Consider the following 26500-nt stretch of genomic DNA (forward strand, 5'->3'; position numbering starts at 1 on the left):
TGCTTTACAAGAGCAGTTGTGTAAGTCTCTTTATTGGTGTGCTCATTTTCTTTGGGTGTGAGTTTTGCTTGATTCAGCAAGACAATCATTGTCATCATGAGACATACCACTAACTTGCCAAGTGCACATTTGTGTCGTACTTGCAAGTCATTTGTCACATTGGGAAAGTAAAAACAGTTTTGGCAGTTTAGGTCTGTAACAGCTGAGCAAATCACTATAGTATGAATGCCTGTTTTTCATTAGGAGGGATGGAGATTTAGGCCAGCTGAACATTTACTATTGCATTCACATGTATATAAAAACTACACATGTAAACAGATGTCAGTGAATGCCCATCAGGGAGGTCCGAGTTCATTTTTGTAAGCTTAGTTTATTTAGAGAATATCTGTGTTCGTAATTCATATGGGACACAGGAAATGTGTGAACAGATGTCTCTCTCTCTCTCTCTCTCTCTCTCTTTCTACCCCTCTTTGTTTCTCCACTTCTTATCAACACGCTGTTTACTAAAGGAGTCTCATGGGAAAGACTACTCTGTTTCTCCTTCCCAAAAGCAAATAACCTCATTAGAGTTACACATCATAACATGTAATGACCCAAAAGAACAACATTCCACTTTGCAGACTGCAGAAAAATGTGCAAAACATTTCTTAAAATGCATTTTTTTTCTCAGAACTGCTAATAATTTGCCACCATGTAAATCAGCTGAGTTGGTACTTCTTAGGATATGTTTAGAATTAAAGGGATAGTTCACCCAAAAATCTTTCATCTTTCTGTGTGACTGTCCTCTTTAGAACACAAAATAAGATATTTTAAAGAATGTTGGCAACCAAACAACATTTCCACTGTATGGACACAAAACCACTTTATTATATTTCTCAAAATATCTTCTCTTGTGTTCCACAGAAGAAAGAGCCGTATATCGAACGGCATGAGGGTTAAATAAATGATGACAGAATTTACTTTTGTTGTGAACTATCCTTTAAACAGTTCTTTTGTTTCTGTGACGTTTTTCCTAAAATTTGGTATTTTTGATGATTACACTTTTCTTAAATCGAAAAAAACGTTTTTACTCTCTCTTATTCTTACTGCAGTCTAGAAAAAAGATATTAGAGCGATATTAGAGAGATAGTGATTTTTTCCTACAGTCCCTTTGGAGGTCACAGTAAAAAATGTGCTCACGAGGCTTTGAACAAGCAATAGCCTCATTTGGTGCTTGTGCTGAGAAGTGCGTTTCACGGCAGTCTCCATGTGAGAAACGCTTACCGAGGGCCGGATCAGATTATCCTGCTCTGTACACCAGCACTGCAGATCCAATACACCAAAGACTCCTGACACCAGCGTTCCTTCTCGTTCCCATTCTGTGCGACAGCACCAACATGAGTGTTTCATCCGTCCCTGTGTGTCTGTTTACATAAGAACAGTTACTTACTGGTTTCTTTTGACGTTTCAGTAAATGCTTGTAGAAAGTTCAGCTCTTAAAGCTGCAGGTTACAAACATCACCCAAGGTTCTAATAAAGCTTAATGGTTCGCAGTGAAATGAGTGTTGTAAAAATGTGTAATTATGCCCGCGGTGGGGGAGGGAGTGGAGGTGGGTGAGGAATATTCTCATATATTTTTAGAGGTTGCACACAGCAGTGCAGATAGCAATTAATGATATGTAAACAACTGAAATGTTCATAACTTTAATAGTCACATATGCCATCTACAGTAGTTCACAAAAAGAAACCAATTGAAAAGTGTTTCTCTCTCACCAGCACTCAGTATATTAGCTTGATCACTTAGGGCCACCGGCATCAGGAAATGGGGCTAAATTGATTAAGAGGTCGGCAAGGGTCAGAGAGTGGGCGTGGCCATCATCTCAAGGGAGAAGCATATGCTCATCCTGTGAAGATAAATGTACAACATATAGTGCTTCTGTCGCAGTACATCCTAACATGTCAGCTCTCTCTGTTCGTTAGACAAAGCAGTAAACAGAGATAAAGTTGTTAGTGATGTCATGCAGTGAGCTGTCTGCCACCTCATTCCTCCTTTTTCTGCTGTATTTATTCAGAAGGGAAGTCTGTTGGACGTACCTCACCATTCACGCGGTTTAATGGCCTGCTCAACAAGATGATTCTTGTTACCTAGAGTTTGTTGCATAGCAACAGTGAAAAAAAATTAAAATTCTATATAAAAAGTCAAGCAAGGAATGGCCACGAAGCAAAATTTCCGGCTGCTTGTTTCTCTTTGATACAGGAGCCCATTGTGTGTAACAGAGATCAAAGCGTGAAGTCAACAGCTCACAAGGCTACAGAAACGGACAGTCGAGGGAAAAATCTATAAGTTGCCGCATGCATTTTATTTCAATGCATTTGAGATGTGAATTTATTGGGTAAGCCATGCAGTTTCTCGTGTGAATCTCATGAATCTATTTTTCTTAATATGGAAGTTGCAAGCAAATTTTCTTGAAACCTTTTTTTGCCAAGTGAGAGATGTTCTTCGGGCAACACTATGTTGACCCTGGAACAACATTTAGCACTAAAAATCTTAGCCCTAAAATCAGAAGGAAATGATCGGAAAATAACACAAAAGTGTATATGCACTTATCCCCGGTTATAAACTTCACATGAACTGTAAAATTATCCCTCAAATCTGATTGGTTGATTGAAATGCTTTCCCATGATAAACAATGATGTTGACACAAGAACACTTGGAAGAATCAGGAAAGCCTAGTTTTTACATCTGAAGAAAATGTGTGGCACCACAGAAATCTTTGAGATAAGACATGGATGTTGTGGTTTGTTGCCAGGGCATTGCTATGTGGTTGCTAAGGTATTCTGAATGGATTTTAGTGTATTAATTTGCTCTGTTGTTGCTAGGGTGTTCTTGGTGATTTCTAGTTTTTAATGTTAGTGTTTTATTAATACTTTATTGAAATTAGCTTTTCATTATTTAATTTCACATTTTTTATTTATAAAGTAGTTTCACTATAAAAAAACATTTCTGTTATTATTTTACAGATTTTCCACGTAAAAAATTGAATTTTACTGTTCTTTTTACAGATTTTTTTTGTGTATTTTTGAAATACGGTCAAAAATGTAAAATTACAGAAAAAGACTGCAACAGGGGAAAATGTAATTTTACAGGGGAAAAAAGTTATTTTACAGATTATTTCTGGCGCCCCATATGTTGGCCAATATTTTATTCCATTTTTTTTTCAATTAACAGAAACATTTGAACAGTTTTAATTTCAGTAAACTATGGTTTCTAGGTTGTTGCTCTCAATGATATTTTAGTTACCAATGCTGGGTAAAAGATGTTTTCAAGTTTTGACTGGCCAATTCTATTTTTATACCTGTGTAGATGTTAGGGGTGTTGAGAACCCTCTTGAGCAGCCGTCTTTTCACAATCATTTCTTTATCTTTATTCTTCCGGTAATGAGCCCCGAGAGAGCCGTGGCACCTTTCACATGCAGCTAAGACAAAGAAGAGACAGAGGAGGGGGGAAGCTGATTCTTAAACAAAAGAATTGTACCTTACAATAGACATCAACAACACAAAAGGCGAAACCTTTTACTTTTCACTGTGGCAAAAAATCTCTCAAAAGTATGTCAGAGCAAGTATTGTTAAACCATTATATACGAAGCTATAGCAATGTTTCTACGAGAAATTTATCTTTTATCTTGCCAGTGAATGCTTCACCTTGTTCCTGACTTTCTCTGGCTGTCGTTGCTCTGTAGCCTATGTATAGATCTGCACTGATTGGTTGGTGAGTTAATGAGAGCCAGCTGGGATCGTGTTTTCGTCGCCCACACAGCACTGTCCCTTTCTCTCTCTCCTGTCCTGTTAAGGGCACATATCCATAGAAACCAAGTTTCCCTTGTTGCTAGGGAAAGAACACTGCTGAGGTTCAAATGCGTGCAACACATCAATTGTGAACTCGATAGTCTGCAGGCATTTGCTTCCCATTTTAAGCTTTAATGAAAACAAGCTCTGAAAACTGTTGTTGTTGTAGTTGTTTACCACCCATAACAAAACAGCATGAACGTTGTTTTTCTCGAACCCACTTACCAGAGTTAGAATAAAAAAGGGAATTGCTTCCGAGATCTCATTAATGTGCATATGCGCTCTAGACAGTGATGGATGCCACACAATTTTGGAGACGGTGATGTAGGGGTGTCTTTCAAGTTTTCATGAGCAGGGCAGGTGAACTGTCAGGCAATGTGTGCAAATCATTCCCATTTATGCGCAGAATGAAAAACGCTGACTCATGACATCGTCACGCAGAGAGTTTTCAAAGCTGAGTGGGTGTGTGGACTTTTACATCGAAATGAGGAACTTCATAACGCCCCATAATTCTGCGAGATGCATAATTTAACAGCGGGGCGCAGTGAGATTAATCTCACTGTGGCAAAGCTTTACTTACCTTTCCGTTGATTTATGCTGCTGTTATGGTATGTTTCTTTAAGGCGTTGTCAATAGGGCTTACGGCAAGAAGATGAGAAGTTTCCATTCTGTATTGATTTAGGTACTTAAGTGCTCGAAGCACTTTGGTACTGAATGTGTTAAGTATAGGAATGTTTATCATCAGTGTTCTCTGTGAAAACCTAGCTAAAGTCATTTTTTTGTGATTTACCATTTCGTATTGTTGGACTTTAAAGGCAGTCCTGCATGTTCAAAAATTTGAAGAGACAATTTGCTCAAAAGTAATATAAGGTTTTATTATCAGATGTAAAAAGGAGTAACAAAGCTTTGGGTTGCCAGTAAATCACCACTCTCTCCAAAAAGCCAACAACCACAAAATATTCAAAACACTCCTATTTATAAAGTATGTGACGTCGTTCTATCTTCTGACTCCTCCTCTGCTTTTTGCTCCCTTTCCACCAATCACCGTGAAGTCCTTTTTCTTAGTTCCTGTAAAATAACATTTCAAAACGTATATCCTGTGGTCAATCGCCAGTCCTGAGGAATGTTCTCCAGGACAGTTTCTTTTTGGGGAGCGGTCTCCTAGAAACAGTTCCCTGTGGCCGGACAACATACCAACATTCTTAACATTCTTTTAGTAAAAAGAAAACACTCAATCATCTAATGTTTTTAATTATATAGCGTTGTTTCTTAATCCTATGATTCATTAAAACACATCACAACTCATGATTATACTTAGAACATAGGCAGTGGATTGATTCATAACATTTATTTTTCTTTGTGACTCTTTATATGTGTGTGTGTTTATCTAGATAATTTACGACTCCAACCCCCAACTTTCTCTGTTTTCTTTGTTTGCCCCAGTAACTTTCCACTGAGTGAAATAGAAAGCACATGACCAAAACACACAGCTTAATGAAACAAATGAAAGAAAACACTTATTGATTATATTGATATTTAAATCATACTTTTATCTAAAAAATATTCCCACAGTATGGACAAATTGTACATCATGTAAAAAAACATTCTGTGAAAATATAACCTTGATATCTTTAATATTGACTGAGTAATGACATGTCAAAGATCGAAATTATAGTGAACTCAACAATAGAAATGTTGGCTATCTCAGAATCTGATTTTGAGAGTTTAGCCTGCATTTCACAGTCTGGGTCACATTTCTCCTAGACATGAATGAAAACCAATGGAGAACAAGTGGAAACTTTTGCTTATGTCTCTGATATTTCTCTGATATTCCTAGGATAAGTCTCAGATATTTCTTGTGAGAAAAAGACTAGAATCATTTTTTTACGTCTGCATTGTAGTTTATGAAAAAAATCTCAACAAACACTAGAATTGCCAGGTTTGCAATCAGAAATCAATGATATTGAAGATTTCATTATGAACTCAATCATTTATTAGCCAATTTACCCAAATCCAGATTATTTTATCTATACAATAATTTTACAGATTCATAATTTTAATGTATTTTAACAAATGTATTATTTGATTCTCTTTTTATCTCTGCTAATTCTAGGAAAATCTTTGAGACTGAGTTGATACTTAAATGAAATAAGCCATCAAATAAAATGTTCATCTGCATGGGCAAACAAATTTCCCATAATTTCCCAACACTGCAAAAAAAGCAATGAACAGAAAAATACATTGGGCACTATTTTAAATAGGAAAATAAGTACTAAATATTGTATGACAAAAGTGATGTTGAACGTGTCAAATAGAAAAATATTGCAAAACTCTGCAGATTTACTCTTTACTGGCGAATGCAATATAAAGTAAATGGGATTGTTTCAGGAACATTAAAGCATCTTTCCAGAATCTGTGTATTCAATATGCATAAATACAAACACTCATATTTTAGATGCAACCAGTTGCTAAACATTTTGGTAGGACAGCTTCTGTTTTTTTTATCTACAGTAAACCAGAGCCAGATCAAAAACTGATTCCATTGATGCATAAAATGAGCTTTCATAGCAACATGCTCAATAGAAAGTGTCACACAGTGTCCTTTTATTCAGATGAAAGGCTACAATACCACAGAGTCAGCTGTTTTTAAGAACCATGTATCTGTTCTGTTTTTTCCAATCTGCAAACATGCCACACAAACCCCCTTTTCCCCCAGGACTTGCTATAGCAACCAAATTCACCGATGGATTATTTATTTGTCCCTCAAGAATGATCTTCTGTCAGCGATACCCATCAATAACAGACACGTTCGAATGGAAAGTGCTGAAGGACAAAGTCTTATGCCCACACCCCCCCAGGCAAGCAGCACCCCCACCGTTACCATGGAGCATCTTCAACCTGGTCCGGAAGCAATCCAGAATAAATGAAGCCATCTGTCAAACTTTTGCTTTTATGAGGCAAAGTGGAAAGTGTTATGGAAAGAGTGGAGATACTATACAAATCACGAGCGTTGAAATACCCACAGTGGAGTTGAAACAGAAGCGAGATTAATGAGGTAGAACATCACTCAGACTGATCTGGTTTGGATCAGTTACAGGTTTGTTAAACCCGACCTCTTTTGTAATGCAGATCATCTGCTTCTCTCTCTCTCTCTCTCTCTCTCTCTCTCTCTCTCTCTCTCTCTGCTAAATGAGCCTTTATAGGCATATATAATTGCAAGTGCTGAATTACACACCCCCTCGTGCTTTTCATGCTGCGTGATGATAAGACACGACTCTGTTTCGCTTATATCAAGGCTGTGGATGATATCTGCATGTCACATTTTTTAAATAATTAAGTTACCATGAGTTACCATGGAGATCTTTTTTGTGTTCTCACCACAGTCTTTCATATTGCCTTGACTTTAGTGTCCACAGTGCACCATCATTCATCCTTTCCAAGAAGAAATCCATATTTCTCCATGATTTTAGAAACCGCAACTAACTCAGAGTCAGATGCTTTATCTCCTTTATAAAATCAATTGAATGTGAACTTAATAAATAAATAAATAGCTAACCCCATGACTCTCATCACATGATTCAGATTTATTACAGTACATGGCCTACACACTATAAAGTACTGAAATAATTTTGTATCCCTGCTTGATATTCATTGTGATGACTAATACAGCCTTATCTCAAATAGGACATGGCTAGTTGGCTACTGCCAGAATTGGATCCAATAAAAATATATATTTTTGGAAGAAAGCATATATTAATCTGCAATTTATGGCCCGGTTTCACAGACACGGCTTATTTTAAGCCAGGGCTATGCCTTAGTTGAATTAAGATATTTATGTCGCTTTTATAAAAATGCCTTAGAAGAACACACTACTGGTGTGCATCTTGAGACAAAACAATGGCACGGAGATATTTTAAGATATTTCTGGGCAAGTTATATTGAGTTAAGACAGGTCACACCTCATTTTAGTCTGGGACTAGCCTTAAGCCTTGTCTGTGAAACCGGGCCTATTATGTTCTTATCTCATCTACATTTGTACAGTTTTACCAGGTTTGATGTCTTTAGTTGCTTTGTAAAACTGCTTGGTTATTTCAATTTAAGGAAAGATAAAAACATCAAAAGGAGAATGTGGTATTTAAGTGAGTGAGGACCATGACAAATTTAGCAATTAACTGAGAATGTTCATATTTGAAGAAGAAACTGTTGTATCGTTTGATCAGTTTTCTTACTCTTTATTAAATTATCCTCTTAAAGTACATAAAGTAATAATATGACCTACCCTTAAGCAAAATTACCATGGAAACTATAGTTTCTGCTCAAAGCCTAAATTAGTTATTTATTTCTACTGCACGTTTAATATCATATCATTGTAATATTAATAGGCTATATAATATACATAATATATAATATATACAATAGATGTCATATTGCAATTTATTTTTAAAAATAATGCATAATTAGATAATGAATTTTATAATTTTACACTAGAATATATTTATAATATTTATAAATTCTGATATTTTTGTGATATTAGTTGGTGAGCTTCTATCTATTCAGTCAAATACAGAAATTGGTATGATATATCAGCTACTTATAGGCCCTACGTCATGTAACGTTAGGCTAGTAAAAAATATTATGCCTCACTTAGCTCGGCTGAAGGCTGGTCACCTTTGTCTTTCTCGATGGGTCAATAAAGTTTTTCAAAAGCTCTTTTCGTTTCAAAATGGCGGACTACGATCTTACCACCAAGATCGCGCATTTTTTAGACCGGCATTTGGTCTTTCCGCTGCTGGAATTTCTATCTGTCAAAGAGGTACGATACGAATGCCAGAATATGTAACGAATACTTAATTTTTTGTGTGGTGTTTTATATGTTAGTGGTCGCTAGATGGTCAACGCCACGTGTATCCGAGCAGACAGCTGATCTGCATAAAGGATTTGGTTTTCTTGAATTTAATCTGAAACAACATTTATAAGTGTTAAATTTCTGGTTCCTTACGAACACTAAATTTCTTTCTGTGTTTTGGATCACCAGTAAAATCAAATCATAAATAGGTTGGATGTTGTGAGAGAATTCTTCTTCAGATCTGGGAGCACAAAAACAAGACACAGAGAGGCATCAAGCTTTTGAACTCATTTATTTTAGAAACTACAAGTCTTTATATACGGTGCCAAAAGACATCTGGCAGGTTTCATATGTCCAGGGATTCACAGAATGACCAAATAAGGTGTAGCAGTTCGGACAAAGAATGTTTAGCTTAGAAGGAATCCCCTCCTTCCATGAATAGCCAGAAGGCACCCCCTTCCTCCTACCCTATATATATATATATAGCCGGCAATGTATAGTGAGCTTAACACTTCACAATTCTTGATTTTGTGGGCTTGTATTTATTTATGCGGAAATTAAATCTAACAATAATCGTGATTGAATTAGCCACTTTATTCAGTTTGTTTACTTCTTGATTTGATTGCATTAGCTACTTTACTGCAGTGTCATATCAATTGCAAGCATATTTCCCCCCGTATCTCTTTATCTCTATTTGTACACTTACACTTACAGAAAATACTACGGTAAATTACTACAATAGTTGTTTTGAAATGATATTCCCAGTGCATATAATAATCGGTCAGTACTATAGTATATATCGAATTACCATAGTGTATCTTATTCGGCTTTTTGAAAGTCTCTCAATGATTTCAGCACTCATTCTTAACATCCTTTTAAAATGAACAATTACATTGTTCTCTGCAAAACAGCTTTGATATATGCGTTGCATTTATCCTCTGTATTGGAAAATCCTCATATACTCCTGTTTAATCTCATATTTGTTGTTTCCGTCACAGATCTACAATGAGAAAGAACTTTTTCAAGGGAAGTTGGATCTTCTCAGCGAGACAAACATGGTTGACTTTGCCATGGATGTATACAAGAACCTCTATCCGGATAAAGACATTCCACATTGTAAGTGTTTCCAGGTCCAGTGAAGGTTCTATCATCAGTTTTATTTATTTTGCCACAGTGTTTGGTGAAGTACTCTTACCGCTGTGTAATACATTTACTAGGATCAAATCCATTCTTCAATTCTGCAGATAATGCGAAAATGTCTTTAACTTCTCATAGACAAACAGAGAATTTACAGTGTCTTATTATTTAGTACGTATTACATGTAATAATTTCTCTTTGTAGCCCTAAGGGAAAAAAGAACGACAGTAGTGGCCCAGCTGAAGCAGCTCCAATCTGAGACTGAACCCATTGTGAAGATGTTTGAAGATCCAGAGACTCAGAGACAGATGCAGTCCACCAGGTTTGCTGTGAATATATCTGTTTATTTGATACTAAACACCTGTCTTTGTGTATGTTTCAAACAACTATCAAAAATCATGAAATCTATCTGTGTGTAATATTGCCTTTATGCTTTTTCTGTAAGGGATGGGAGGATGCTGTTTGAGTATTTAGCAGAAAAACATAGTGTAAGTACTTGAATGCTTTAACCACAGTTTTAGCAATTCTGTATTAATTGCATGAACATTTGTCAGTGTTGTTATTATCTGATTTTATTTGACCATCTATTTACAATAACTCTTTCTTTTGACCACTCAGTTTCGTCAGGAATATTTGGATACGCTATACCGCTATGCCAAATTCCAGTACGAGTGTGGAAACTACTCGGGTGCTGCCGAGTATCTTTACTTCTTCCGTGTACTAGTAAGTGTTGTTGTACGTGTATGTGACACTCCTAGTCTGTTATATAGCATGTTTCGGTTGTTGTGGTTTGTGAAGTGTGAAATAGAGTCTGTAATTACCGCCCGGGGTGGTGTTGCGGGAGGAAAAATAAGACTGAAACAAATTAATTTGACCTGTGCGACGCCACTGGGTGCTTTTGTTTTTGCTAATACCGAATAAAACAAACATTATCCTGAAATTATTGTGCAGTATAAATAAACTATGTTGCAAAATGACTTATTGTGAAGGTGAGTGGCGGTGACAACACACCATCACCGAAACAGACATCACCCGATCAAAAAAAGCGTCTTTTAGTCTGTTGCTTATAGACTCGTGAAGTAATTGTCATTAATCATGTTATGTCAGATTGTTGCATGCATATTAAACCTACACGGTACCCTAGATATAAAAAAATCGTTATGTGTCCCCTGCTGCAGTAAAGACGTTTGATTGGTTGTTGTCATGTCCCAGGTTCCCTCCACAGACCGGAACGCTTTAAGCTCTCTCTGGGGGAAACTGGCATCTGAGATCCTCATGCAAAACTGGGAGGCGGCCATGGAGGACCTGACCCGTTTACGAGAGACCATCGACAACAACGTGAGTCTCTCCGGCACCCTTGAATCTCCCCTTTATGATTTAAGCTTTGCGACTATTTTATCAGCTGCAGAAATCCAATATCCTGCCCACTGCTTAATTTACTTTATTACCCATGATCCTTTGTGCTCAGATATAACAGTCCTATTGTGCAGACATAAGGCATTAGATCAACTATACAAACAGAAATGACCAGGATGACATTTACATTGCATCAGCCTTGTGTAGACGCTTAGCGTTTTATTTGCAGGGTGGTTAAAAATGGATGAGCCCGGAGTTATTGGTTCCATTGTTTTGCACGGTACTAATATGAGACAAGTGAAACTGCAAGCAATGTAGCATATACCCTTGAGTTTTTAGTAATAAAACAATGTTTTTATCTTTTAGTCGGTTAGTTCACCTCTTCAGTCTCTGCAGCAGAGGACGTGGCTCATTCACTGGTCTCTGTTTGTCTTCTTCAACCATCCCAAAGGCAGAGACAACATCATCGAGCTCTTCCTGTATCAACCCCAGTGAGTACAACCTCATAAAATTCCCTCTGCTTTGCATTCTGTTTGGACTTGGTCATATTGACCTGGGATTGGTCTGTTTCGATTTTGAACAACATCACTCAGTTTACACTAAGCAGCCGCTCTAATTGGATGTAATATGATGTACATATGCGTTATGTTCGCAACGATTACTTAAGTAGGTAGTTAAGGAAGCTCACTGTTAACCGGAGATTTGTTTCTGAAAGATTTAAATCTTAAAATTTTAGGGCAACGGTGCATGTTTGCGTGACTGTTTAACAAGTTCCACTCAGTCTGAGTGCTTAGATGTCACACACACACACACACACACACACAATGTTGAAGCTTTTGTAAGACCTCTCTGATGTAATAGTAAAACAGAAGCTTTTCAAAGCACATTTTGTTGACAGTATGCACATATGGTCAGTAACATTATTTGGAATAGTAGGTAGTTTGTGGTTGATTCCCTTTGTCCCGCAAAATAAGTTGTTTGTGTTCTCGGATTCTGTATATATATATATATATATATATACAGTACATGCATTTGTATTTATGTCAGACATTCAGCTTCTGGTATCTTATATTCTACATAAAACATTGGGGAAAACAATGGTTGACAGCTGCTTGGCATTATGAAATGTTATCCACCTTTTTCTTGACATCTGCATGGAGGGCGCCATTACAGCGAGTGACTTCCTGTTTGATGCTCCGCACTTCCGTTTTGTATTTGTTACCATGTTAGAGGACATTTCTGTTAATGGTTAAAAATGAAGTTTATCGAAGATTTTTTGCGGTAAAATGCTGTAGCAACAGCCACAGAAAGCTCAGAAAACCTTATGAACGAGTGTTACCACGTGACACAACAAGAGCGTAAAGTAAATAACATTTAAAGACAGCTCAGTCTTAGCTCTGACTACTGCATTCTGCACCTCTCAAAAACATCACAACATATTGTTTACTTCGTTATTTACTTTATTGTTATTGCTACTATCAGAGCAACCTGGGCTCTCATAACACCTGAGCAGTGCCACAGACTGATCCACTCCATGCCACGCCGCATTGCTGCAGTAATTCAGGCAAAAGGAGCCCCAACTAAGTATTGAGTGCTGTACATGCTCATACTTTTCATGTTCATACTTTTCAGTTGGCCAAGATTTCTAAAAATCCTTTCTTTGTATTGGTCTTAAGTAATATTCTAATTTTCTGAGATACTGAATTTGGGATTTTCATTAGTTGTCAGTTATAATCATCAAATTAAAAGAAATAAACATTTGAAATATATCAGTCTGTGTGTAATGAATGAATATAATATACAAGTTTCACTTTTTTAATGGAATTAGTGAAATAAATCAACTTTTTGATGATATTCTAATTATATGACCAGCACCTGTATAGTGATTTTTTTTGCATACAGTTCCAGCATGCACAAATATACAAATATACTGATTAATTATATTTCATTTAGACGCCGCTGTGTTCCGTTGTAATTTGTATTGAGGCTTCGTTCATTTGCACTAAACAGCCCAAACAGTTAGCTTTTAATTATTTTCTATTTGACTATTTATATTTAGCTTAAAATGGCTGTTGTCCTTTTTATAAAAATTAAAAGACTCATAGCTGCTTGTCGTTCTGCATTTATCAATAAATTACAAAAAGTATATATTTTTCTGTAAAATGTCTATCTGTGTAATTTAACAATGAAAAATTATTCATTTAGAATAGTCGATTATTCAATAAATTAGTCGATATAAAAATAGTCGTTAGTGGCAGCCCTAATCCTAATGTCTCCAATACTGCATTATTTTATAAAAGATCCAACGCGATGTGATCAGGTTTATTTATATCTGATGTGAGTATCAAAACCTTCCCATTAGATTATGACTCCCCTGTTAAGAACACTGGACTCAGCAACCTCCACTTTATAAATGTGAACTGTTGATGGTTATGGCAAAGAATTCGTCCAATGTTAAGTGTTTTTATAAATTTAAAGCTCTTGGCCGTCTACATATATAAGACGATATATCAAATGTGCCTGCTGGCTGGAGTTCAGTGTCATCATCCCAGTAGATGTCGCTGTCCAACTTCTTATGGTGAGAAACAAAGTTGTTTTTTTACGGTCTAGGTTAAAAACTCATGCCCCTGTGAAATAATTTAGACACTGCCCTTTGACATTATGCTGTTTTAAATGACATAAAAGTATTATAACGTCCGTTTAAAAGCTTTCAAGCTAACTTGGGATCAAGCGGTGAACCGGAAGTCTTGAGCATCAGCCCTACGCACACACGCAAGGCATATGGGTAATTTCACGCATTGCGAAAAAGGTGGATAGTAGCATTAGCATATTATTCAATATTAAATATACACTGCTCAAAAAAATTAAGGGAACAATTAATCATCAGCTTAACACCAAGTCAGTTAACCTTCAGGAATATCAATCAACCCGGTAAGGAAACAAGTGATTGTGAACCATTTTTACTTGTTTTGGTCCAAATAAAAGTGACAACAGGTTAAACCAGGTCATTACCTGTATTTTTCAGAAAAGTTCACTAACTACTGGATATGCATTGTTGCAACACAGAGAATATTAGACCATGAACAACATGTACCGGTTCATTCAGTCTCATTTTGACTCAATTGACTCGTTCGTTCAGTGATGGGCGTATTCATTCATATGTTCAACCAATGAAATGCTCTGACAGAGCTCAAACGCTATTGGCTCATGTCTCTTTGAAGAAAAGAGCTGCACTGTCTTTGCTTGAGACGGTAATGAATGAGAAATATCTTTCAAAAAGATATATCAAATAAACTTTATTACATTTCTTCAATCATGCAAATTACATACTTGGTTCATTCTTTAGCATGTCATTCAATCTTTGACTGTACAGTACGACTCACTTCATCACTTCTCTAATCGGAACAGCGCTGGTTTCTTTAGGCTTACTATGTTGCATTTCATGTTATGCAGCAGCTCACATTAGCGGATAAATGAACATTGGCATATAATAAAGTTTCCGCTTGCCTTTGTAATGAGTTTCGGGGTGACTCGCCAGCAGTTACGCTTCAAGTTTGCTGTGTTTTACCGGCGATTGTGAAGGAAAACCACGTGGAGACACAGATTACATGTCTTGTGCTTCCCCTTCTCCCAGAGATTTCGCTCTACCGCATATGTGAGATAAGCACACGTGATGCGCTTGCGCAGTGTCTTGACCACTCAACGAATAGAATTAAAAGAACATCATATCGTGAAATATCCCCATCTCTCTACGATGCGCATCGTAACATTTTCGCATCGTTACACCCCTAGTACTGATGAGTCTTGTCAATTTTTTAGGTACCTGAACGCAATTCAGACCATGTGCCCCCACATTCTACGCTACCTAACCACAGCCGTCATTACCAACAAAGACGTGAGGAAACGACGGCAGGTCCTCAAAGACCTTGTTAAGGTCATCCAACAGGTACTCGACAGCACGACAGAGATGTGTGGTTTGCATGCACGTTCATACGGTTTAAACAGCTCTGTTTTTTTGAAAGGCACATCAGAACTGAGAGTTTATTTAATTTCACATGAATGAGCTCCCAGATTCTTCTTTGAGGTTTCCAGCTCGAAGAGCAAGCGCTGCATTTCATTCCTTTTATACTTTTCACATGCACGCTTCTTTTGAAGTATTTTGTGAATTAACAGCACTTCTACTTTTAACCTAGATGTCAGTCTGAAGGATATGCGTGCTGCATTTGCTGTCAAATTACAGCTGGATTAACGTTCTGCTCTGCTTTTTCGCTCTCTCAACAGGAGTCGTACACGTACAAGGATCCCATCACGGAGTTTGTGGAGTGCCTCTACGTTAACTTTGATTTCGACAGCGCTCAGAAGAAGCTGAGAGAATGCGAGGCGGTAAGGTTCACCACCCGCTGCGTATATGCGAGCAAAATGCACCCGCCAGGGCTGTCATCCCTGTAATTCCCATAATAGACTGCTTCCCTGTGTTTGAGACGTTCATTCAGAGTCTCTCATCCTTTGCTGGGAGCCACAGATCCATTCATCCATTGAAAATCCCTGTCTACTGTAATTTACTGCTTTTACCCAGTGGGCTTTTCAAAGTGTTTTTGCTGTCAGTTTTTCACCCACAGCAGTGAACTTGACTTCATCTCCTGTTAGACATGGCCTAGTTGGGCCAGAGGGAGCATTTTCAATTTCGACCAGTGAAAAATTAATCTCCTTTTGCTTTATCACCAATTTTAGTTTATGGCAGAACATATACTAAAGAAATACTACAAACTGTTTATTAGTAGTATGAGGTCGATAATTAGCTTTCTGTGCACGAGAACGGGCTTTTGATGAATGAGAAAAATGTTTATTTTATGTGGTTTTCTATCATAGATAATTATTTCATATATGAACACTAGGAGTGTAACGACATCCAATACGAGACATGATCCTGAGTTCACGATGCGATAGTATTGAGATTATTTTTGTGAAATAAAATGAAATCAAAAAATGTTATTACTACGGGTGCAACAATATAGCAATGAATAGTTCTGCCATGAAACTCTAGACAGCGCAGTCTTAAAGTCTAAACCTATCCGACATGATAACTACTACACGGTGAAGTGATTGGTTCTCTCCGTATCAGCAGCCAATGAGCTTGCTGCTCTACGTTTAAATCTCGGCTAGTGATTGTTGCTGCAGTGCAACACATTTTCAGAACCCTCCTCCTTCCCCAGCTCCACTGGTATAGATCTGCTACAAGGACCACGTAAGCTGTGGTTTATTCATATGTTATATGTGCAGCAGCAGCATTACTTATATGCACACAGCAGCATGTTGTGGATATATTGGCAGTAGCAAGTCTCCTTACTTGCTCCGCCGCAGCAGCGTAGGAGATCTATTCCGCCAAGACCAAATACATTATATGTCATGCACACTACCATGCTAAACACTCCGAGAGTTGCCATGACAGAAATGTATCTATAGCAAATGTAAAGATATGTTTTACTTACTATAAGTACTTACTATAAGTAATTATAAGTATAATATAATTACTAGAATTACTTTACATTTTTTTGTTCTGTTGAACACAAAAGAATATATTTTGAAGAATGTAGGACAGCAAACTGTTCTGGGGCCCTTTTGACTGCCATTGTCATTTTTGTCTATGGTAGTCAATGGGGTCCAAGAACTGTTTGGTTACAAGCATTCGTCCAAATGTCTTTGTGTTCAACCAAACAAAGAAATTATTACACGTTTGGAACAACTAGAGAGTAATTCATGACAGAGTTTTCATTTTTGTGTTAGCTGTTTCTTAAATGTTTTATGTAAAATTTTGCTTTTACAGCTTTAGGAAGTTCTCTCTTATGGTTTAGCTTTCTCAATTTCTTTTGATATTTTAATTTAGTTAAATATCGTTTTATTTTTCAGTGACCGATCTATTCAGTTTTAATTATTTTGCATACAGAAGGTTTAATCAAACCTTGAATGTTGTCAGTTCTTTAACAAAATAACTAAAGTAATTGAAAATTGTCCATGTTAAAGGTACAGTTTGTAACAATTTTGCAGTAAAATATCTAAAAACCATTAGGCCAGTGTTAAATATTTTGTTCAGCCGAGTACTTACAATATCTCAAATGTTTCCAACTACTTGTAAATCGTGAGCAAATCGCCATTCCAAACAGTGACACGGGGCTGTGCAGTGGCCTGTCAATGATGTCATATCAGACATACAACAGTGGAGTAAAAGAATAAACTTATTTATCATGTATTCTTTTGAGATGTAAGTTATGTATTGTTTCACCTCTATAAATAACAGATAATATATAAAAATATTAACTATATTCAGTAACATTGATAAACAAATTGAATTAACAACATTTTAGATTTTATTGAACCATCTGTATGTATTAAAAATGAACATGGTGTAAAATATGTTATAATATTTTTGTGATATACCGTTCCTTATTACACGGCTCGTTGGAATGCTTGATTCGTTATTCCCAGAAAACCTCTCAAAACTAATAACACAGTAAGCCGGATGCAGCAAATCATTTTGACTTTTTTTTTTTGACAAATCAATTTTAAATATATCTTTTAATAAGTTATATAACATTATATTTAAAAATGATTAAACCAAATTGCCTGTTCGTTATATCTTGAAACCGAAAGTAAACTGCTTTTCCTCGCGGAAGATCTGCATTCGGTAAAAATGAGTTGTTAAAACATTTCAAAATCACATTCATGTCCAGTTTTTTTAAGCGGGATAATGTACAAGCAGCCGACTGTTATCGCGAAATAAGCCCCTTCAGTGTGATGCAAGACCCTCCGCACACGCTTATTTCCGCGATAACAACCGACTGCCTGTACATTATCCCTTACATGATATATCATTGCAACCCTAATAAGCCGTATTAATTTGTCTTTTACGCAACGCAAATTGTTGAAAAATTTGTATTGCCAACTTACTGATATACTGATATTGTAATTTTAAAGTCCATGATTTAACACCTAATATTAACAACATTAATCATTATTGTGACAATATTTGACTAGAAAGCACATAGTCCAGTATACGGCATTCATACTAAATCTCATTCAAAGCACGTAGTTTTAGAATTTGTCAATAATCTGAATGGATTTGTTTGTTTGTTTTTAAGGTGCTGGTGAACGACTTCTTTCTGGTAGCCTGCTTGGAGGATTTCATCGAAAACGCCCGTCTGTTCATATTCGAGACGTTCTGTCGGATCCACCAGTGCATCTGCATCAGGTAACCCCGGAGGAATAGACCAGCGTTCTTTAATCCTCTTACTGTAAATAAAGTGTAGCTTGCTGTGAATTCACAGCACCGCAGGGATCACTGCAGCTGCAGGCATACCTGACAAAACCAAAGAGACGACACAACAGAGAGGGACTTTAGAAGAGAGGGTTTGATGTATAGAGAGATGTATGCGTATAAAAGAACAACAGCCCTGTTTACACTTCGAACAGCCGTTGTTATTCCGATGTATTAACAGTTTCTTTGATGGGTGTTATGTCGATCGTGCCAGGATTATCTCTGCGTGGTGTTTTTCACACTTGGAAATGCTAATGCGTGGAATCTGTCAAGATTCTACACACGGATTATTTCCTGTCATGGTGTTTACCACACCGATTGATATTTACCGAGACTCGTTGAGTTCTTGTTTGAAGATGAGCTATAGCTTGTTGTTGACCGTAAACAATCTTGTAGTGTCCATCTCGTTCTTTCTCTCTTGTTTTATGCACCACTTCCTCTCGCCGGGCAGCATGTTGGCGGATAAGCTGAATATGACCCCTGAGGAGGCTGAGAGATGGATCGTCAACCTGATCCGCAATGCCAGACTGGATGCCAAAATCGACTCCAAACTGGTGAGAGAGCTCTGGGGTGCAGAACACATGTCCAAACACAAAGCCCATTAGTTTGAGATGCGCTAGACACCTTCAGTAGCCTCATGTCAGTAACAAAAGCTCATCTTTTAGACACTGTCTTGCAGAAGAATTCTTAACCATACTGAATTACAAAACCACCATAGATTTCTTTGAGCTCTTTATTGCTGCGTACAATTCTAAATACTTCATCCTAGTTAGGACAGTAGGTTTTCTTTATGCGTAACTTTTTGGAGGATCTATTGACAAAAATGCATTTATTTACCCAGGGTCATGTGGTGATGGGCAACAATGCTGTGTCGCCGTATCAGCAGGTGATTGAGAAGACCAAGAGCCTATCCTTCCGTAGTCAGATGCTTGCAATGAACATTGAGAAGAAAATAAGCCACAGCAGCCGAAATGAGGTACGTTCATTCGAAGTGGTGGACAAGTAATACTTAGCCAGGCCTCACTGGAACCATAACCATCATAAAATGAGCTGGTTGGGAAACTTCTGGGTTTGTATGTTGGCCCCTAAACTCAACATTACCTGACCTAGAATTTCCCAAATATATCTTGGATGCTTTAAATACAAAGGCCTGACTTTGCGAAAGCTATGAATAATTGAGTTTTATGTTATCAAAGTTCACAGTATTAGAGATTAGTAACGATTCACCCAGCTCGCGATGCGATTCACGGTTCTGATCTCACAATGCGATTTAATCACGATTATTTTACAGAATGAATTGAGAAAAATTTTAAATGAACAACTGCCCTTTTACTATTTCTCTAATGCTGCACAATTCTTTGTAAAATAAAAATCTATTTGATGTCAAATAACAAAACTAAATAGCAGTTTTAAAACAAATTCCAAATCAAATAAAAGATGAATAAAACAAAAGTCTCTTTAATATAAACAAACTAAGACTTTGTATGTGCTTTCCTTGTACTTTTTTAAGAAATATCAGCATATCTACGTTTACCAAGTTTGCAGAAAAACAGCGGCCCCTGCTGTTCAAAACATGTACTGCGATTTTTATAACGTCTCAACCAACTTGAATCGTCACGTTATAATCGATTTTCAACTGGCTCACGGTGAATCGTTACATCCCTACACATCATGTGTCTTTTGGAGACGGCTTGAGCTGCACACTTTGAAACTTCACATAAAAATAATAATTTATCCGTAATCTTTCCTTTTTTTCTTTTCTAGACACCAAACTGGGCGGCTCAAGACTCTGGATTTTATTAGACCAGCAACCAAAATCAAAACAGTGGATCAACCGTTATGTTCATCAATCACAACTTAGTATTTTACTAACTTTTACCTAAGTTTGTTTTACATAGGATCATTTTAGAAAAGACTGTTGCCGACATTTCCACAGCGTGATGAGGGCTGTGGAGTTCTGGGATGTTAAATTCTGACAGAACATTTTATGGGTTCTTTATGACTGAGAGACCTGAACGTTTTAAGTGAATATTCCAATTGTATGTCATCTCAAAAAACATTTTCCGTTCGCATACACCAAAATAAACACAAAGTGTTTATTCGCATGCTGAGTTCACATGCATTTTGCTGATGCTTTCATCAAAAGCGACTTTGGTTTATTAGGATGTGTATTCTTGCCGAATGAATGCATAACCTTGGCATTGTGAGCACCATGCTCTAGATGCTATTAGATGCTTTCATAATCTTAACCTGCTTCACATTGAATTTTAAGGTATGTAAAGTGAAGTGTGTAATTGTTGTAAAATTGTGATTTTTTTATTCCGAACAGGTTTCTACCTGACCTCTGTCTGCAATACTTTGTGTAAACCATTCAATGCCATTTTAACAGGTAGTCCTGTTCTAAGCTGGCATTCTATATAAATAATAATCAAAACTAACATTTGTTTTGTATTTTTGCCATCTTATTCAAGTCAAATAAACTTGTTTAGATATGTAGGAATGATTAGGGTTCCTATGCATTTTTGAAAATTATAGAAAAGTATGTAATTAGATTTGCGTAATTTCCAGGTCTGAATTAGTATGGAAAATGTTTTTGTTTTTTCAGACTATCGCCCATATTTGTCTTTACCATAAGCGAGGCTCCTTTCTTACTTCCGCTTAATGAATGAGCGCGTGCCTCTGCATCACATAAATCTGCAACGTGAAGGGAACGTTCAATTTTAAACCCCGATTATCGTCTCAAACTAGTTGAATATATGCAGGTTCTAAAGCATTTTAGGTTTCTTCTCGTATTTTAAGCAACTGAAGAATGCTGTGAACATGTAAAATGCGCCTCTGTACTTCGCCAGAGAAATGGAATTTACAGATGACTATAGGCTACTCTACAATATTGCACTATATTTTCACTATTTTATTTAGTAGTTCAATAATGTAAAACGGTCAAATGAATTTTGAAATAAAAATGTGTGGGAACAATGTTGGGTGTAACTAGTTACTAAGTAATTAGTTACTGTAATTTAATTACTTTTCCCTTGAAAAAGTAAAGTAAGGGATTACTCTTATTTTTTCTGTAATTTAATTAGTTACTTTTGATGTAATTAAACTAAATATTTTGTGTAATATATGTGTGTGCAATAGTGGAATTGACATCAAAATTCAAAGTCTAACTTTAAAATCTGTGCTTAAATGTATAATTCTCACATTTGTAATGCTTTGGTCAGTTAATAAGAGTACTTTATGCAGTTTAATATTATTTATTTGAATGAATTAAAAGAGCTGTTTCATGCCTATCCTTGAATCACTTAACTAATCAAGGTTGATATAGGATATAGAAAGTAATTAGTAATAAGTAACTAAATGCTTTTTCAGAGTAACTTACCCAACACTGTGTAGGAACACAAACAAACAAAATGAATAATGAATGCATTTATGTTCAGTATTACTTGTCATTCAACTCTCATTTTAAGTCTGTGATCTGGCTGTTTCCCAAGAATGAACAACACACACTAGCAATGTCTTAGTTGATGTGTTTTCCACTAGGTGGCAGCAGTGACTAACTTATCTAATGTGTCTAGCAGCCATAAACCTCTCATTACAGCTGGGCATCTTCTCTGTAAAGTTTGCTCGACTTTCCAATGTGTTTACAAGCTGAATCTGAAACCTTGGAATGTTAGGCAGCTGCATTTGATTTTGGGTAGACCAGGTAATTTTGGCCACAAAATTTTGTGTCGTCAAAGAAGCAAGCTAAGATGGAAAGAATATTCCTTTTGTGACTCACGAATGACCAACTTCCTCTGAAACACACGTTAAGTTTTTCCTTGGGTTATATTCAGATTTCAGACTCGGACCCACATGACAAAATGTTTCTGAAAGGTTCTGTTTAGGGTTTGTACCACAATATGTATTCAACAGTTTTATGTCTTTATAAAAATGCAGTGGACTAAAACGAGTGGAGACGAGTAACACTTCAAAATGACTGATGTCATTGCATTGTATACGAAATATCAAACTAAATAACCACTGGGTATATTTGGTCATAACACTATTGAGAAATGATGATAAAAGGTTTTTTGATGCTTTGTTTATTTCTGAGCACTATACCATTTAGGTCATTTTATGTTAAAACCTAACAAGCTTGTTTTATTAAATTAATATGAAAGTGTCTTAATAATATTTCTATGTAATGCAAAGACTGTTTATTGCTTATATGTCCAAATACTTTTGGGCACCACTTGTATATTTATGCTATTTGCAGAACTATCTCTACAATCTTTGTTTGCTTACACACATACACACACACCTAGACAGTAAAATACGTTGTCGCGGTGGAGGCCGGCTTTAAACCGCCTCGGGTGCATTTCTCTGTTCTACCATTAACCAGCAGGTCTCGGAGCACGAGTAAACCGCGAGGGTGTGTGTCTGCGTGAGATGTTTTGCCCTGGGAGTGGCTGTTGGATATCCCAGGCACAGTTGCGCTTTACTTCTCACTGCTCGACTCTGTGAAGGAAACACGCTCACACGTAGGCACTCCTCCAGAGCTGACGTGGGCTGTGGCCTTGCACAGCTGCTGCCCATCTGCAACTCGCAGCCACTCACAGGAGGTTGAGGGGAAGAAAGAGCAGACAAAGTTAGAAAGAAGAGTGGATAAGTATGGATGTGTTGCAAGACTGGGCCCTGGCGTACCCGGCCCTGGCCCGGCTCCTCTGGGTGATCGTGCTGGTGTTGGCCACTGTCCTGGTCTGGGGCTTGTTCTTCTGCTGCTGGGGAAGCCAAAGCTCCACCTCCCCTCTGGAGAGATACATCTCAGGTAATGGAGGCTTTTATTCTTAAGGAACTGACCTGGAATCAGTTCTGGTTTGAATGGATTGGATGCGAATGGTCAAGCTGATTTTAGATCAGAAGTCGTGTCCTATCAGAAATCACCGTTTCAGGAAGCTGTAAAGAAGGAAGTGTATATCGAAGTGGAAAGATTTTTTTGTCCGTTCTATTCATTGGATGTCGTGTTGGTTTCCAGGATGCAAAAGTTTCCATGAGTGGCTGTTGTGTGTTGGCATAAGATGGAAAAGCGGTCGATGCGTGTCGTCATCTGAAGGGGCGTTTTGAATCCACAAATCACTGTTTACTATTTGACTAACCCTATGCCGAAATTAAATGTTCCAGGGGATGTTATGCAATGACAGAAGGCCATTGCGAACCGAGGTCTTAATTGCTTTAAATACACACTTGCAAAGTTATTTTCAGACTGTTACGGAACAAAAGAGACTATTATAGTCTTACTTTGGATCTGTGAATAAATGAAAATTTCTTTTTAGTTTTCACAAATGTCAGTCAGACAGGACATTCAGGATCCGACATGTGTTTCAGACCTGAACTGTAACAGCTCGAATAAGAAAAGAGTCTTCATAATTGAACTCGTTCTTTCAGAGGTGAGAGGTCGTGGTTCAAAGCAGGTGCTCGCTTGTTGTCGGTTATGTAATTATAGAGGCTTTGACAGCTTTACAGTCTTCATCTACATTTAAGGTTTTAGGCTTTAAAGGGATACTTGAACATGAAAATTCTGTCATTTACTCCCCCTCGCATTGTTCCAAACCTGTATACATTTCTTTGTTTTGCTGAGCACACAGGAAGAAATTTGGAAAATTTTCAGATCTCGCCCCCCATTGACTCAAACAGTAGGGAAAATAAATACTATGGGAGTCGATGTTGGGCGAGATCTGACATTCTTCTAAATATCTTCCTGTGTTTAGCAAAACAAAGAAATTCATACAGGTTTGGAACAATCTGAGGGTGAGTAAATGATGACAGAAGTATCCCTTTAAGTTGACATACTGTAGGTTTGCCTCCAGACCAAATACACAACCAACCTTACAGCATGTCAATGTCCTAAAAGTGCATGCCACTGATATGTTCACATGGTCTTAGTTTTGCTGATTTTAATCTTCTGTTTCTATTTCAGCAATAGAGAAAAACTCCAAGACGAAACACAAGAGTCAGGTAAGAGACCCAACCTCACAGTAAACATAGTACAAAACGTACTTTTAGCATATTCCAAACATAGACATTGTGCTTTTATCTCAGCAGCCTGCAGAGGCCAGTGTTGTAAAGCCACGACAATTTAAAGACCATTTTTGTACAAAGCAATGTGCTTTCTTTTTAGTGATTTAAAGGTCTAATGTGTAATTTTTTGGAGGATCTATTGTCAGAAATGCAATATAATATACATAACTATGTCTTCAGAGGTGTAGAAAGACCTCACATAATGAAGCATTATGTTTTTAATACCTAAGAATGAGCTATTTCTATCTACATACACCCCTTACTTGGAATTTGCCATGTTGTTTCTACAGTAGCCTTAAATGGACAAACTTCTCTATAGTGCGCATTTCGTAAATACGTTTGCTCCTTCGGCAAAGAGGCGACTACATCTTTATCGTGTGAGAGGGGTGGAGTGAGCCATTGGTTGCAATTCGCAACCTCACCGCTAGATGTCGCTAAAATCGCCACGTTGCACCTTTAATATACATGTAAATGATACAGCTGCGGCTATATATAAGGATATCTTTTAATCGATTCCTTGTGATTTTACAATTTGTAAGTGCATTACAATGCTTTATGAGCCATAGATTATTTAAGACTGAGGGTGAATTGTCACTGCAGGCTTGTGTTTGTGGTTTGATAAACTACAGGGCAGTGATGGCACTTTCTGCATGAATGGATAGACTTTGTCTCTATTCTCTGTTATGAGACAACACAAGGCTGTTTCCCCTCCTGTCCTCTATGTGGACGGCGAGAAAAACAGATCCCGCAGTGGCATTAGCTCACAGCCTGAGAGAAAAGCCAGATAACATTTGTGAATTAGATTTGTTTGCACAATTTGACCAGCAGATGGTCACAATAAAGATGCTCGTGATAGTTCTGTAATAACATCAATATTAAGATGTTTTTTTGTTTTTGAGGCTTCTACTTTAAAGTTGCAATGCTATATTCATGGATGTGTCTGATGCTGACGTGAAGTCAAGATGTTTATAGTTTTATTTATAGTTGACTTCAGACCACCATGCATGATGTTCTTGTGTCTGCTTTCTGTGTAAAAACTGAGTTGAGTGATCGAAATGGCCTCTTTTGTGTACCTGACAGCTTCGATCAAAGTTGCAGACTGTTTAAAAAGGACGTCTTTGTGTGAACTTGGCAGTGGGCAGCAAAATTAACAGAGTAGACCGAATAGACGGCCTATTCAGCGCTGTCTTACATGATCATTTGGATCCACCTAATGCTGCTTTTACCTTTAAAAAGCTGATTTTCTGTTGTTGACTTTATAACCGTGTCCAAATGAATAAGCTGATTTCTCTGCTTTTCCAGCGGAAGAAGAAGCCGAAGGATAAGAGCGTCTCCGCAGCTCTGCTGAATGACGGGATTGTTGGTGTGATCAAACTGGCCACCCCTTTGACTCAAGAGAATCAGAGGAAGAAGGAAAAACAGGGGAAAAAGACAGAGAAAGAGGAAGGAAAGACAGAGGAAGGGAAGGATGAGAAAATGGAAGAGGGAAAAGAAGAGCGGTCCTCCACAGTGAGGAAGAGGAATAAACGCCACCTGAAAGTCACTATTGCAACGGGCACCGTGACTAAAGAATCTGCTGGGCAGGTGAGGCCATTGTCTGCAACAGCCAATAGGAAAATTCCTTTCGGTATTACTAAACAATAACATGATTGTGACTGTATTTATTTTTGGATATTGTGTGGATGTATAGAGCCTGTTTCTATTCTCATGAAATATGAAGTAATAATAGTGGGCAGTGCTAGTTTTCACTTTACATGCAAGTATCTGCCACATGAATCAGTATTAATGTACAAGTCCACCTAACAGCCTTCAGCTTCATAAAATATATGTTCTTGCACCCTTAATGAAGTGCACTAGAGGGTTAATTTAGTGGGCATTGTGTACAATAGGGTGAAGCTGGCACTGAGACTGGTGCTGTAGTTAAATAGCAACCGGCCCATGCCAATAGCAACAACTTTTTCTTTGCA

The 26500-nt window shown here is 37.3% G+C and overlaps 2 protein-coding genes across 4 annotated transcripts in view; both read left to right on the plus strand.

Annotated features, from left to right (window-relative positions):
* The first annotated feature begins 8508 nt into the window (after window positions 1–8508).
* Window positions 8509–21629, plus strand: eif3eb (eukaryotic translation initiation factor 3, subunit E, b). The gene is made up of 13 exons (XM_057355414.1): window positions 8509–8638; window positions 9670–9787; window positions 10013–10130; window positions 10254–10296; window positions 10427–10531; window positions 11021–11146; window positions 11531–11655; window positions 14984–15110; window positions 15446–15547; window positions 18301–18410; window positions 18928–19030; window positions 19318–19452; window positions 20241–21629. The coding sequence occupies exons 1-13, from the start codon at window positions 8549–8551 to the stop codon at window positions 20277–20279; spliced, it is 1341 nt and encodes a 446-aa protein (XP_057211397.1). The 5' UTR covers window positions 8509–8548; the 3' UTR covers window positions 20280–21629.
* A 1337-nt stretch (window positions 21630–22966) lies between these two features.
* pleca (plectin a) overlaps window positions 22967–26500 on the plus strand; it is an 83954-nt gene continuing 80420 nt past the window's right edge. For 2 of the 3 annotated variants that reach the window (XM_057354482.1, XM_057354483.1), the window contains exons 1-3: window positions 22968–23283; window positions 24433–24470; window positions 25836–26117. In XM_057354482.1, the coding sequence (XP_057210465.1) occupies window positions 23127–23283; window positions 24433–24470; window positions 25836–26117 (477 nt within the window). In that variant the 5' untranslated portion in view covers window positions 22968–23126. Of the gene's footprint in view, window positions 23284–24432; window positions 24471–25835; window positions 26118–26500 lie in introns of all 3 variants that reach the window. The other variant, XM_057354481.1, reaches the window with a different exon arrangement.

Source organism: Triplophysa rosa, linkage group LG16 (genome assembly GCF_024868665.1).
Source record: "Triplophysa rosa linkage group LG16, Trosa_1v2, whole genome shotgun sequence".
NCBI classification, from domain to species: Eukaryota; Metazoa; Chordata; class Actinopteri; order Cypriniformes; family Nemacheilidae; genus Triplophysa; species Triplophysa rosa.